The sequence below is a fragment of the Pongo pygmaeus genome, chromosome 16, assembly GCF_028885625.2.
Source record: "Pongo pygmaeus isolate AG05252 chromosome 16, NHGRI_mPonPyg2-v2.0_pri, whole genome shotgun sequence".
In the NCBI taxonomy this organism is placed as follows: Eukaryota; Metazoa; Chordata; class Mammalia; order Primates; family Hominidae; genus Pongo; species Pongo pygmaeus.
In genome coordinates, this window is record NC_072389.2 from 55472628 (window position 1) to 55485950 (window position 13323).

Here is a 13323-nt window from a genome sequence, read left to right on the forward strand (position 1 = left end):
ATTGAGCCAAAAACAAACACACGCACAGTTTGGCTTACTCCTAGTGGAATCGTATTCCACTTTGGTTAATGGTGCATTTCCTTCTCTATCTTTGGCACATCAGGTCAAACTCCTGTGTTCCCAGAGAATGAGGAATGAAGTGCATGAAGTGTCACTCTGCAGTGCACAGTTAACTTGGCTGAGCAACACCAGATAAGAATAAGGCAGGAAACCTGTATCTGATTTCTGGAGACAAAAGTACATTTAACTCCTCTTGTTTCTCCTGCATTATTACTGGTCAGTCTTAGGACAGCCAAGGATTTTCACCTTTCAAATTATGGAGGTGTTTAGATAAAATCAGATGCAAATTAATGTGGAGCTGATCTAGTTGAAGAGGAAGTGAGGGGTTCGGAGCCCCTTCCCCCAACCCCTTTCATCCCCAACCAGATGGTTTCCCACAGAACCCCCAGGTCAGCACAAGGAAGTTGGAAGTCCTTCTAACAGACCATGGAATTAACTTCCAACCATAGCACAGTCCTCCAGCCTCATGACACAGCTTCCTTCCTGTGTAAACTCCCTGAGGGCAGGCCCTGTGTCTGCCTGTTCACCCCCAGCACCTACCATGGTGCCTGGTGTCATTTTTTGCATGAATGAATGAGGAAGGGATGGAAGTTGTCTAACTGCAGTAGAAAGACAGCAGGTGGAATGAGGAGAACCAGGCTCACCTCTCCCACTGAGCAGCAGTAGTATCAAGACAGATAACCATTCTGGACCTCAGTCCTTTTGCCCTTGAGATGAGGGTCACAGTGATTCTCAGGGTCCTTCCATCTCTACTATTCCGTGTCTTAAGATCCATATCACTTTATGCCATCTACATGTTATTAAGAAGATACTTCTGGGAGGGCTAAAGAATTTTTAATGGGCCAGGCGTGGTGGCTCACGCCTGTAATCCCAGCAGTTTGGGAGGCCGAGGCGGGTGGATCACCTGAGGTCAGGAGTTCCAGACCAGCCTGGCCAACATGGTGAAATCCTGTCTCTACTAAAAGTACAAAAATTGCTGGACATGGTGGCACGTGCCTGTAGTCCCAGCTACTCGGGAGGCTGAGGCAAGAGAATCACTTGAACCTGGGAGACGGAGGTTGCAGTGAGCTGAGATTGCGCCATTGCACTCCAGCCTAAGTGACAGAATGAGACTCTGCCTCAAAAAAAAAAAGAATTTTTAATGAAAAGAAAATTTAACTCTTTATTAAGTGAAAAATAGCACCAGGTTGGGCCTTAACATTAGAATCTCCCTGTAACTAAAGTATGATTTTTTTTCCTTTCTTGTTGCCATGAGACCCTGAAATAAAATATGAAGTTCTATTAAAGAGAACTTCAGAAACTGAATTAAATAGCAACTGAGTTAGTAAATGAGAAATTGAGAGACCTAAACACAGCAGAAAATCGTTGAGATTTCTTTCTAATTTCCACTGCCTTTCTTAGCTAGGGCTATATTTTAACATTAGAACATTATTCTGTGTATTGTATTTCATGTGGTAACATTGAAATTCCATATTTTGTTATCTAGGTCTATACTTTTCCCTTTTATGCCTCAAGCAAGATACCCCAGCTAGGACTAAGTTGGGGAGTTTGAGGAGCCAAGGTGAGGAACACGAGATCAGGACCATGCAGAAATCTAAAGGAAACACCAGCTCTCCGACATTGCAACCTGGGCCAGAAACCACCAGTGACCTCTGCTAACTTTGTCCTTTCTTCCAGGTGGAAAGGGGAAAATGTGGCCACCACTGAAGTTGCTGATACAGTTGGACTGGTTGATTTTGTCCAAGAAGTAAATGTTTATGGAGTGCATGTGCCAGGTATATACAAGATATGATCTGTACCTAAACCCATAGAGTAACTGAACATAATTTTAGCCTCAAGGCAGAGTTTGTCATTGCTTTCTCCTGCCATCCAGAGTTAAACAGTTCTTTCAGCTGCCAGGGAGTAAGGAGCTTATGTCTGGCTTATGTTCCATTATAAAAGCCAACTCAGTGCATCTGAATATGACCTTCTCTTCATTTCAGCTCCCAGCCATTCTTGGGCTCTCAGGCAAACAAAGTCTCAAATATGGGAGCTCCATGCCACATTTGGCACACCTCGAGAAAAGTCGTGTCATGCTTAAGAGCTGGGAAATGGTGTCCTAGCCTCTGAACTAGGAGGCACAAAGAAGAGCCAGTGCAGTTGCTAGAAGAAAAAGCTGGGGAAAAGTGGATTTTGTACAGCCTCTTCTTTTTAAGATTTCTAAGCCCAGTTCACCCCACTAAGTTTCAGAATCATCACACAAGAATGTTGTCACCGCAGCTTCATCTGCAATCCGCTTCTGCCAGCAGAGTCAGGAGGGCCAGTGTCTGACCTTGAATCCTGGCTTCAACATCTGCTGGCTGCTTGACTGCAGGCAAATCACTAAAATTAAGGATAATGCCAGCCCTGCAGTTAAGGTTGTCAAGAGAACAAATTCATTTTAGTTACATCAACGCTAAGCATATATTTATCAAATATATACATAAGGGTTGTTGTGACAATAAATCACGTTAATAATGTCAGAGAGGATTCCAGCCTCCAAATTACTGTCCAAATATAAAGCATTAGGGGTATTATTATTCCCCCACAACTCATATTTGGGATTCCCACCCATATTCAAAGTAGAAATCCAAAAGTCCCTTTTCCCCAAGCTCTGACACTTCTACATGGCCTTGTGCTTTTTATTTTTTAAAGAATATTCAAGGCCGGGCGTGGTGGCTCACTCCTGTAATCCCAGCACTTTGGGAAGCCGAGGCAGGCAGATCATGAGGTCAGGAGATCGAGAGTATACTGGCCAACATGGTGAAACCCCATCTCTACTAAAAATACAAAAATTAGCTGGGTGTAGTCCACGTGCCTATAGTCCCAGCTACTCTGGAGGCTGAGGCAGGAGAATCGCTTGAACCAGGGAGTCGGAGGTTGCAGTGAGCCAAGATCGTGCCATTGCACTCCAGCCTGGGCAACAAGAGCAAGACTCTGTCTCAAAAAAAAAAAAAAAAATTTAAGTCCAGACACGGTGGCTCACACCTGTAATCCCAGCACTTTGGGAGGCCAAGGCAGATGGATCACTTGAAGTCAGGAGCTTGAGACCAGCCTGGCCAACATGGCAAAACTTAGTCTCTACTAAAAATACAAACATTAGCCAGGGGTGGTGGCTACCATCTGTAATCCCAGCTACTTGGGAGGCTGAGGCAGGAGAATCACTTGAACCCGGGAGATGGAGGTTGCAGTGAGCCAAGATCTCACCACTGCACTCCAGCCTGGGTGACAGAGTGAGGCTCCATCTCAAAAAAACAAAAAGAATATTCAAGAATATCTCTTGCTTGTTCCTCCCCAACTCTGGGACAATGACACGAGGGGAAATATGGCCACATCTTGAGGTGAGAAGGGACAGAATGGAAGAAGGTGTGAATACTCCCGTTGGAGAACTCCCCAGGCCTTATGCTGAGTTAACACAAGGGTCTAAGTTGTGGTTGTCAGCCATTGTGCCACCCTAGGCTCTTGCAGACCCTTCCTTAAATGTTGTGTATGCATATAAATGCTTGATTTTAAAAAGAAGACTCATACAAAAGAGTATGTATGAGGTGAGAGAATCTAGAAGATGAAACAGAAGGATCTAGCGTAGTGTTCCTCAAAGTGGGTCCCCAGATCAACAGTGTCAGCATCACCGAGGAGTCTGTTACAAGTGTAATTTCTCAGGCCCACCCCAAACTACCAAGTCAAAATCTCTGGGGTAGGCCCAGGAAACTGTGCTGGCACAAACACCCCAGAGATTCTTAAAAACACTGAAAGTCTGATTTAGGGGGTGATGAAAATGCACTAGAACTAGATCCTGGTAATGATAGTACAACATTGTAAGTGTATAAAATACCACTGAATTGTACACTTTTTTTTTTTTTTTTTTTGAGATGGAGTTTTGCTGTCATTGCCCAGGCTGGAGTACAATGGCGCGATCTCAGCTCACTACAACCTCTGCCTCCCAGGTTCAAGCAGCAATTCTCCTGCCTCAGCCTCCTGAGTAGCTGGGATTACAGGCATGCACGACCACGCCCGGCTAATTTTGTATTTTTAGTAAAGACAGGGTTTCACCATGTTGGTCAGGCTGGTCTCGAACTCCTAACCTCAGTTGATCCACACCCCGACCTTGGCTTCCCAAAGTGCTGGGATTACAGGCGTGAGCCACCACGCCCAGCAAATTGTACACTTTAAAATGAGTTGGAATGATAAATTTTGTTATGTGTTTATCACAATTAAAAAAAACACACACACACACTAAAGTCTGAGAAGCACTAAAGCCCAGTGGTTCCAAAAATTTGGCCAATCATCAGAACCATCTGGGAAACTTTTTAAAGCCTGGATCTAATGGACCAGAAGCTCTGGAGTATGGGACTCAGAATCTGCATGTCTTTTTTTAATTCCCAAGTGAATCTAATGATCAGTGAGTTCTGGGAGCCACTGAAACAGAACAAAGGGAAGGAGGCTGACAGTCTTACGGTGTTGGCAGACAGTCAGATAGGATGAGGAGCAGGTGTGTTCTGTGCTGCTCCAGTGATCAGAACTAAAACCAATGGATTAAAATGACCAGGGAGCCAATTTTAGCCTGAGAACTCCCCTGTAACCAAAGGAACCATCAATAGAATGGGCTTGTCTCTCAGGATAGGAAATGCCCCCACCAACTAGGGCATGTAAAGAGAGGCTGGATGTCCACCTGGGATCCTGGGAGAACTCTTGCAGCAGTGAAAGATTAGAGATAAATTCTAAAGTCCCTCCCAACTTTCAGATTCTGTGATTCCCAGTGCCACAACTGCTGCTGTCTGGCCCCCCCATCCACAGAGGCCAGTCCCATTCCAGACTAGAAATGCAGCAGTACTGTCTGAAGTAAGGCATCATTCCACTATGGGTGATTCTGCACAAGGCAGTCACACATCTCGGCTTTGGACCAGGAGAGAATTTCCAGGTTTGGGCCTGGAGTGGAGTTCACTTTTTCTAGGTGTCACACCTGAACTGCCCAACTACTCTGTAGAACTTTCTGCAATGATGGAAATGTTCCATATCTGCACTGTCCAGTACGATAGCCAATAGCCACCATGTCACTATGGAACACTTGAAATGTGGCTAGTGCAACTAAGGAACTGAATTTTTCATAATATTTAATTATAATTGATTTTAGTTTTAATAGCCACAAATAACCAGTGGGTGTCATATTAGACAGTGCAGCTCTAGAGAACCCTTGGCCAGAATTGACCTTTACAATTAACCCAGAGCTCCTATAGGCTGGAACCATCCCCCCCGAAGCTGAACTAGTCCCAAACCACCCTCCAAGAGTTGGGGCAGAGGCCTGAGACCTGACAGGCCCATTTGCCCCTAGGTCCAGTGTCGCTACTACCAGAGCAAGAAGCAAGGAGACGGTGAATGCGGAGGATTTCTGTCGCATGAGCCTTAATTCTAAAAGGAGCTTATTGGAGACACTTGAGATTTCTAAGACAGGTGCTAGGGACCCTAAACTAAGAGGATCTGGTGCCAGTGCCTCTCTCCCTCAGACAAGAAGCAAACCAAATGAGGGGGCATCTTTTTTTCCTTTTGTTGTTTGCCTTCTTTAGAGCTATAGGTAAACACACAATCACCATAGGAGAGATTTCGAAAGCTGGGGCCCAGGTAACCAAGGGAGGCTCCTGTCTTCTCTCTGATTACAGCTGAGTAGTTTAGGGAAGTGGAACTGGACTCCCGCTGGGTCTGCTGGATCAGGTAGAAGATACATTAATACCTAATTACCACTGTCCTCACAAGAAGGCAGTGGTAATTGTTGGAAACTGCTCTGGGCTAAATTCCCTGATGTAGGATCTGTTCTCTCTGGGTAGAGCACATCCTCTTGGGACTAATGGGCCTTAACGGGAGGGCACAAAACAGCTCCTCCCTGTGCCTGCCTTCACCTCCTGTCCCACATCCTCTCCAAAATGCAGACAAGAAAAGCCATTAGAACCTTGATTAGATAAGTAGGTCTCCAAGGTGGTATTTGTGCCCAGAAGTGCAACAAACCTGACGTTGCAACCTGAAGAACAACCCAAGCTCAGCAAGTCATGCCTGACGGTGAAGCAAGGACTTTCACTGGAGTCAAAAGTAACTTCCTGTAGCCACCAGTCCAACCTGCTCTACTCAGATGTGTTTGTATAGGCTGCTAGAAAGAAGGATGATGGTTATAAGCACAGGATCTGGAGCCAGGCTGCCTGAATTCAATTCCATACCCTGCCTAGTATTTGCTGTCTGACCTTGAATAAGTCTCTTAATGTCTTTAAGCCTCAGTTTCTTCATCTGTAAAATGGAAATAACATCTATATCTCTTCAGAAGGTTGTTGTGAGGATTAAGTGAGATCATCAATACAACACGCTTAGTATAGGGCCTGGAATATAATAAAGATTCAACCAACTGTTATTATTGCTATTAGTATTAGTGCAATCACTTTACAGTATCTTCGACATGTATTTGTAATAAAAATTCCAGCTATCCAAATGAAACCCATGCTATAAATGTTGTCTGAGCCCACAGTTCTTTGAACTAATAAAGCATCATAAATAACCATAACACATCTAATTTTTTCTCACTTTATTTCTAGATCATGAGGGTCGCATTGGCATGGCCTCCATCAAAATGAAAGAAAACCATGAATTTGATGGAAAGAAACTCTTTCAGCACATTGCTGATTATCTACCTAGTTATGCAAGGCCCCGGTTTCTAAGAATACAGGTGAGATCTCTTATTATCAAGTTCAATGATCTGCCCTCTTGGAGATTCCTACCTCTTAGGGAACAACTCGCCTTCTCCCAGGATGACTACATTTGCCAAATTTTCGCCACACTTTCCAGGAAGCTCAGAAAAGTGTCATAGACCAATAAGGAAGTGGTAATATCAGGCTGGGTGCGGTGGCTCATGCCTGTAATCCCAGCACTTTGGGAGGCCGAGGTGGGAAGATTGCTTGAGCTCAGGAGTTTGAGACCAGCCTAGGCAACATAGTGAGACTTCATGTCTACTAAAAATGAAAATTTTTAAAAAAGGCCAAACGCGGTGGCTCACGCCTATAATCCTAACACTTTGGGAGACAGAGGTGGGTGGATCACCTGAGGTCGGGGGTTCGAGATCAGCCTGGCTAACATGGTGAAACCGGGTCTCTACTAAATAGACAAAATTAGCTGGGTGTGGTGGTGCATGCCTGTAGCCCCAGCTACTCGGGAAGCTGGGGCAGGAGAATCGCTTGAACCTAGGAGGAGGAGGTTGTAGTGAGCTGGGATCACGCCACTGCACTCCAGCCTGAGCAATGGAGTGAGACTCCATCTCCAAAAAAAAAAAAAAAATTGGTCAGGCATGGTGATGTGCACTTGTAGTCTCATCTACCTGGGAGGCTGAAGCAGGAGGATTAGTTGAGCCTGGGAAATCAAGGCTGCAGTGAGGTATGATTGCACCACTGTACTCCAGCCTGGGCATCAGAGCAAGGCCCAGTCTAAAAAAAAAATTTATCAGAAAACAGCTAGAAGAAATCCAATCCTAATCCCTTTCTCCTTACGATGACAGGCCAGTTCATTCAGCAAGAGTCTTAGCACATAACTCACAAAGTCTGTTCGGTGAGTCCTGACAGACATCGCAAATAGAAATGCTCTGACCCTGTTTGTTGTTTCCAGTTTTAAAGAATACAGAAATCCACAGAAGTTCTACACCTTTCTATGGTGTGAAATTTAATTGGACATTAGCCAGCTGGAATTGCCTGAGACTTAACTATCACCGCTAGGGGGATTTTTTTTCTTCCTCCAACATTAACCCTTTGGTTGGTTTAATACTCTCACTTCTAGACTTTGAGCTCTGTGATTCTGTAGCTGAAGACTTGACAAAGGAGGTCTTAAGATTCCAGATATTGTGCGTACAGGATTATTCCTGTTGATGTTCATAGGGCACCAACATTTGCTTTGCAAACAGATGGTAAAGAGGCATGAAAATGAAATATCCTGATATTTTGATTAACACATTAATTGAAGGAAAAATCAGTCTTCAATCTAATAGACAAGCAGACTGAGAAAACAGAGTTGTCTGTAAATGATCCCTCCTTCTCCCATCATGTGTCCGGATATCCTAGTGGTACCTGAAGCCTTACCAAGAAATAGGCACCACCCCTCTGCTCAGAAATCTATGCACAGGTATCGATCTCATCCTTGGCAGGTCCTCCCTCCCCACAGGTGATCCTAAAGCTTTAAGGGAACAAAAAATACCTCACAAAGGGCTCCCTAATGGAGATCCTGCAAACAGAATGTATGGGTGTCATATAAAACTTTCACTTCACTAGAAAATGTAAAGAGAGTGGATGTTACTTGCCCCACCACAAAAATGATATCTATATGAAGTAATCCATTTGCTAACCAGCTAGATTTAACTATTCCACGATGTCTATGTACTTCAGCACATCATATTGTACATGAGAAAAACACACAATGTTATCTGTCCATTTAAAAATAAATTAAAATGGAAAACTTTTTTTTTAACTTTCACTTCCCAGCTCTCACATGAGCCAGGGATGCTAATGATTTGCTAGATCCCCATGCCCCACCCCTACCCCTTGCCCTGCATCCTAATCTATTGCAAAATGCAACCACAATGTGGATTATTTGATGTTTTTCAGGACACCATTGAGATCACTGGAACTTTTAAACACCGCAAAGTGACCCTGGTGGAGGAGGGCTTTAACCCCGCTGTCATCAAAGATGCCTTGTATTTCTTGGACGACACAGCAAAAATGTATGTGCCTATGACTGAGGACATCTATAATGCCATAAGTGCTAAAACCCTGAAACTCTGAATATTCCCAGGAGGATAACTCAACATTTCCAGAAAGAAACTGAATGGACAGCCACTTGATATAATCCGACTTTAATTTGATTGAAGATTGTGAGGTGCAGTTTTTGTAGGAAATTATGCATACCAGTAAAGGGAGACTTTTTAAAATAACAGTTGAGTCTTTGCAAGTAAAAAGATTTAAAGATTATTATTTTTCAATGTGCACCTACTGTTTGTATTTGCAAACTGAGCTTGTTGGAGGGAAGGCATTATTTTTTAAAATACATAGTAAATTAAATGAACACCAACATGTGAGATGGCACTGTCTCTGTGTTCTTTCCTCACTTTATTCTAAATACAAAACCCGTGTCAATTACTCCAAAGCCTGAAGTCCTCACTGGTAACTTTTCATAGGTGTCCCATTCATAAGAGTAAAGACGTTCTAGGTAAAAATGGCTGGGAACGGGGGGTGGGGTGAGGGATGGTAGGGTGAGGAGGCTAGATCAGCAGCAGCCAACACAATGGAAATCTACTCCAATGTGAGGAGGCCAACTTTCCCTACCCGGAGGCATCCTGTCCACTGTGTATAGGTAGCATTATCCAACAGGTAATAATGCCATCTATAGTCCTTACAGGAGCCTAATTCTATGGCATCAGAGTTCTGTACACAAAAGGTGTTCAGGCCGGGTGCAGTGGCTCACGCCTGTAATCCTAGCACTTTGGGAGGCCGAGGCAGGTGGATCATGAGGTCAGGAATTCAAGACCAGCCTAGCCAAGGTGGCGAAACCCCATCTCTACTAAAAAATACAAAATTAGCCAGGCACAGTGGCAGGCGCCTGTAATCCCAGCTACTCGGGAGGCTGAGGCAGGAGAATCGCTTGAACCCGGGCGGCAGAGGTTGCAGTGAGCCAAGATCGCACCACTGCACTCTAGCCTGGGTGACAGAGTGAGACGCTGTCTTAAAAAAAAAAAAAAAAAAGGGGGTGTTCAATACATTTTAGCTACATCAGGGGTTGCAAACTCAAGTGTCTTCAGAATTCACATAGGTAATGTGGATGAGAAAAGCAGGTCACAAATGAATGTGGTAAACTTGGGGACAGCCACTAAGCTTAGTCAGCTAAATACAGGTCAAGTATTGCTGGAATTTTCTAATTATTCAGAAAACAGAAATCCATCAGAACTTAACATTAGTGTCACTAAAGTTGACCTACAACCCCCCCCCCCCCACACACACACACACACACACTCTCACAACTACTAAGTTTGACTGGCTTTTTAAAAAGAAAACAGAAATCCAGATACGTATGTGAATCTCCCAATTTTTGAAATCTGAAGTCTCAAAATTTTTAAAACTTCTGTGCATCCCAAACAAAATGTATCTCTGGGCCAGATAAGTCCCAGCTGTCCAGTTAGCACCCGAGTCCCACTTACATGTGCCGCTACTCCTCAGATGGCAACTGGTTTCACTCCAAAGCCAGTCTCCTGCCCACAGACCCTTTTCAAGGACTGGAGGACCTTTAGGGTGGCACAGGAGGCTTTGGGAAATTCTGAGGAGCTCTTTCACATAAGCCCTTTCTCCTTAGACCCAGCTGCCTCCCTTCCTTGGTTTAATTGCTTTACTTCTGCATGTATGAGCAGCAACAGAATTCCAGGAGCAGGTCATGGGTGGCAGCATTCAAGATGACATGTACCTTACCTAGAGCTTGTCCTAGGCATGGACAGACTTTTTAAAATAACAGTTGAGTCTTTGCAAGTAAAAAGATTTAGAGATTATTATTTTTCAATGTGCACCTACTGTTTGTATTTGCAAACTGAGCTTGTTGGAGGGAAGGCATTATTTTTTAAAATACGTAGTAAATTAAATGAACACCAGCATGTGAGATGGCACTGTCTCTGTGTTCTTTCCTCACTTTATTCTAAATACAAAGCCTGTGTCAATTACTCCAAAGCCTGAAGTCCTCACTGGTAACTTTTCATAGGTGTCCCATTCATAAGAGTCATTGAGTTCACATCCAGAAAGCATGGCCCAAGTTTACCACAGCCTCCCTGGAAGTTTCTGTCATGGAGTTTCCTTCCCTAAAGGACATCTTCAGATGACCAGGAGCCAGTAAGACATGCTAATTCTCCCCCAGTTTAGTCCCCATAAAGCCCCAGGCAAACATTTCTAGGACTTCATTCTCCCCTAGTTTAGTCCCCATAAAGCCCCAGGCAAACATTTCTAGGACTTCTCAATGATATATGATGAGAGGTGTTGCCACCCCCAGCCCCAACAGAGTACTAGCAGTATTTTTTTAACTCTCTCCACTCTTTTGGGTGACTTTAAGAAGAATCATGACCAAAATCCTTGCCCCCACTCATTATACCTAACAATAAACATTTCCTGAGTGCTTAATATACACCGAGGACTTGAGGAGGGTCTAAAGAAAACTCTAGATAGGCTGTACCTTTGTGAATTTTGCCAGTAATTACAATGATTATTGTTTGTAGGTCAGCACTTGGGAATTTTTGCAAAATTCTCTCTGCCTTTGAGTTACAGGAGAATGTGAACCTAAGTAGTGGGAGATAGGACAGCCTTTGAGTATCACATTGTGCAATTGTGTTACCTGGAATCTTGTCAAAGGAGAAGCAGGTTGTCAGCAGGGGTCATGTTAGAGCAGTGGCTTCATTCTGTGTCACAAGGGGTATCTTTTTGGGTAAGAGGTCAGCATTTACACTGTTGGCCAGAATATTCGTGTTATATTAACCAGAGCCTGCTTGCCCTGATCTTATTTGACCCATGTTTTAGACCTTCCAGTCAGAAACTCAGAGACCCAGGTCCTCACATCCACACCCTGCCCAGCTCTGCCTCCCAGCCTGATGGTTTCCTCAGTCTCCCACTTCCCCACACCTCCCTGAATCTGGCCAGGTAACACAGCTCCATTAAGATAAATAGAGACACCCCCACAATGTCCTCAGCCCCTAGGTTTGCATGTATGTAAACAATTTTAAGCCATCACTTGTGAGAGATAATACCTTAAAGACTGATTTTTCTCTTTTAAAAGGGTAAGAAATTGTGCCCAAGAAATATCTGCACAAGTCATTCTCATTTGAAAATATAAGTGAATTTAAAAAATAAGCTGATATCCATGTAAATTATCCAACAGGGCTTTGATTTCAAATATATTGTTTGGAAACCTGTTATCAGTGCATAGTTGGGATGCTATAGGCACCAAAATAATTTGGGGATAAAAGTAGGAAATGTCAGCCTCTGAAATGGAAGCTAATGAGAATCAGTATTAAACTGGGTAAAGTTAGCCAGGCATGGTGGGGTGTGCCTATAATCCCAGCTACTTGGGAGACTGAGGCAGGAGGATCATTTGAGCCCAGGAGTTTGAGTCCAGCCTGGGCAACACAGTGAGACCCCATCTCAAAAAAAAAAAAAAAAAAAAAAAACAAACAAAAAAAAAACATAGGTTTGACTAACTGCAGTGACTCAACCTAAGAGATAATTTGCTAAATGTGTCGCTCATTCATACATCCACCCTACAAGCACTTAGTGGGTGCCTGCCACGGACCAAGAAACGTTCTCACCACAAGAGTGCTGAGTCCCATCCCCCCAAACTAGAATTACAGTTTGCATTTCTAACAAATGCCCAGGTGAGGCTAATGCTGTGAGACGGAGGCCACATTTGGGGGATCACTGACATCCTGAGTTATACATCATGCACACTTACTTAGTGGGTAACTCAGTTCCTCAGAGCCAGGTCATCCCTTACTAACTGAGGCTCAGCTCTTAGATCAAGTGGCTCAAAGTGCAACCCCCAGGAAAGGCCCAGCATCAAGAAGCACTTTGTCATCACAAGCCTGTAATTGCTCTTGGAAATTTACATCAATTAGAGCTTATATCTGCTTGCTAGATACATACACGTATATTGTGATTTGCTATAGCAAACGAAAAGCAATCCTAGAGAGTAGCTAGTCAAACCTCTTTACTTGATAAATGAAAAAACTGAGGCCTGAGGTTAAGTGACATGACTAAAGTCACATAGCTAATTGGCATCACTAAGCTCTCACCTAGTACTTGCAGGAAGAGAGTATCATCATAGACCAGTAGTTCTGAGTGTGGTCCCTGAGCCAGCAGCATCAGCAGCACCTGGGAACTTGCTGGACCAACAAATTCTTGGACCCTGAAAAATTCTAGACCTACTGAATCAGAAACACAGCGGGTAGGCCCAGACACCTCTGTTTTGACAAGCCAAAGCCCTCCTGGTGTTACTGATGTGGACTCAGTTTGAGAATCACTGGCTTAGAGCAGTGCACAAGCTTTACTGTGCATGAGAATCACTTGGGGACACCAGTGCTTTGAGTGCTTGGGGCACACACACTGCTTTGAGTAGCATGTCAATCTAAAGCAGTGATTCCCAGATGTCACTGCACATTAGAATCATCTGGGGAGCCGTCAGAAATCCCAAAGCCCAGGCCCATGCCAT

General features: G+C 44.0%; 1 protein-coding gene across 2 annotated transcripts in view; it reads left to right on the forward strand.

Annotated features, from left to right (window-relative positions):
• Nucleotides 1-9177, forward strand: part of SLC27A2 (solute carrier family 27 member 2) — a 53694-nt gene extending 44517 nt beyond the window's left edge. For both annotated transcript variants that reach the window (XM_054449992.2, XM_054449994.2), the window contains 3 exons: nucleotides 1738-1835; nucleotides 6651-6781; nucleotides 8700-9177. In XM_054449992.2, coding sequence (XP_054305967.1) covers nucleotides 1738-1835; nucleotides 6651-6781; nucleotides 8700-8876 — 406 coding nt within the window. In that variant the 3' untranslated portion in view covers nucleotides 8877-9177. The remainder of the gene's footprint in view (nucleotides 1-1737; nucleotides 1836-6650; nucleotides 6782-8699) is intronic.
• The last annotated feature ends 4146 nt before the right edge of the window (nucleotides 9178-13323 follow it).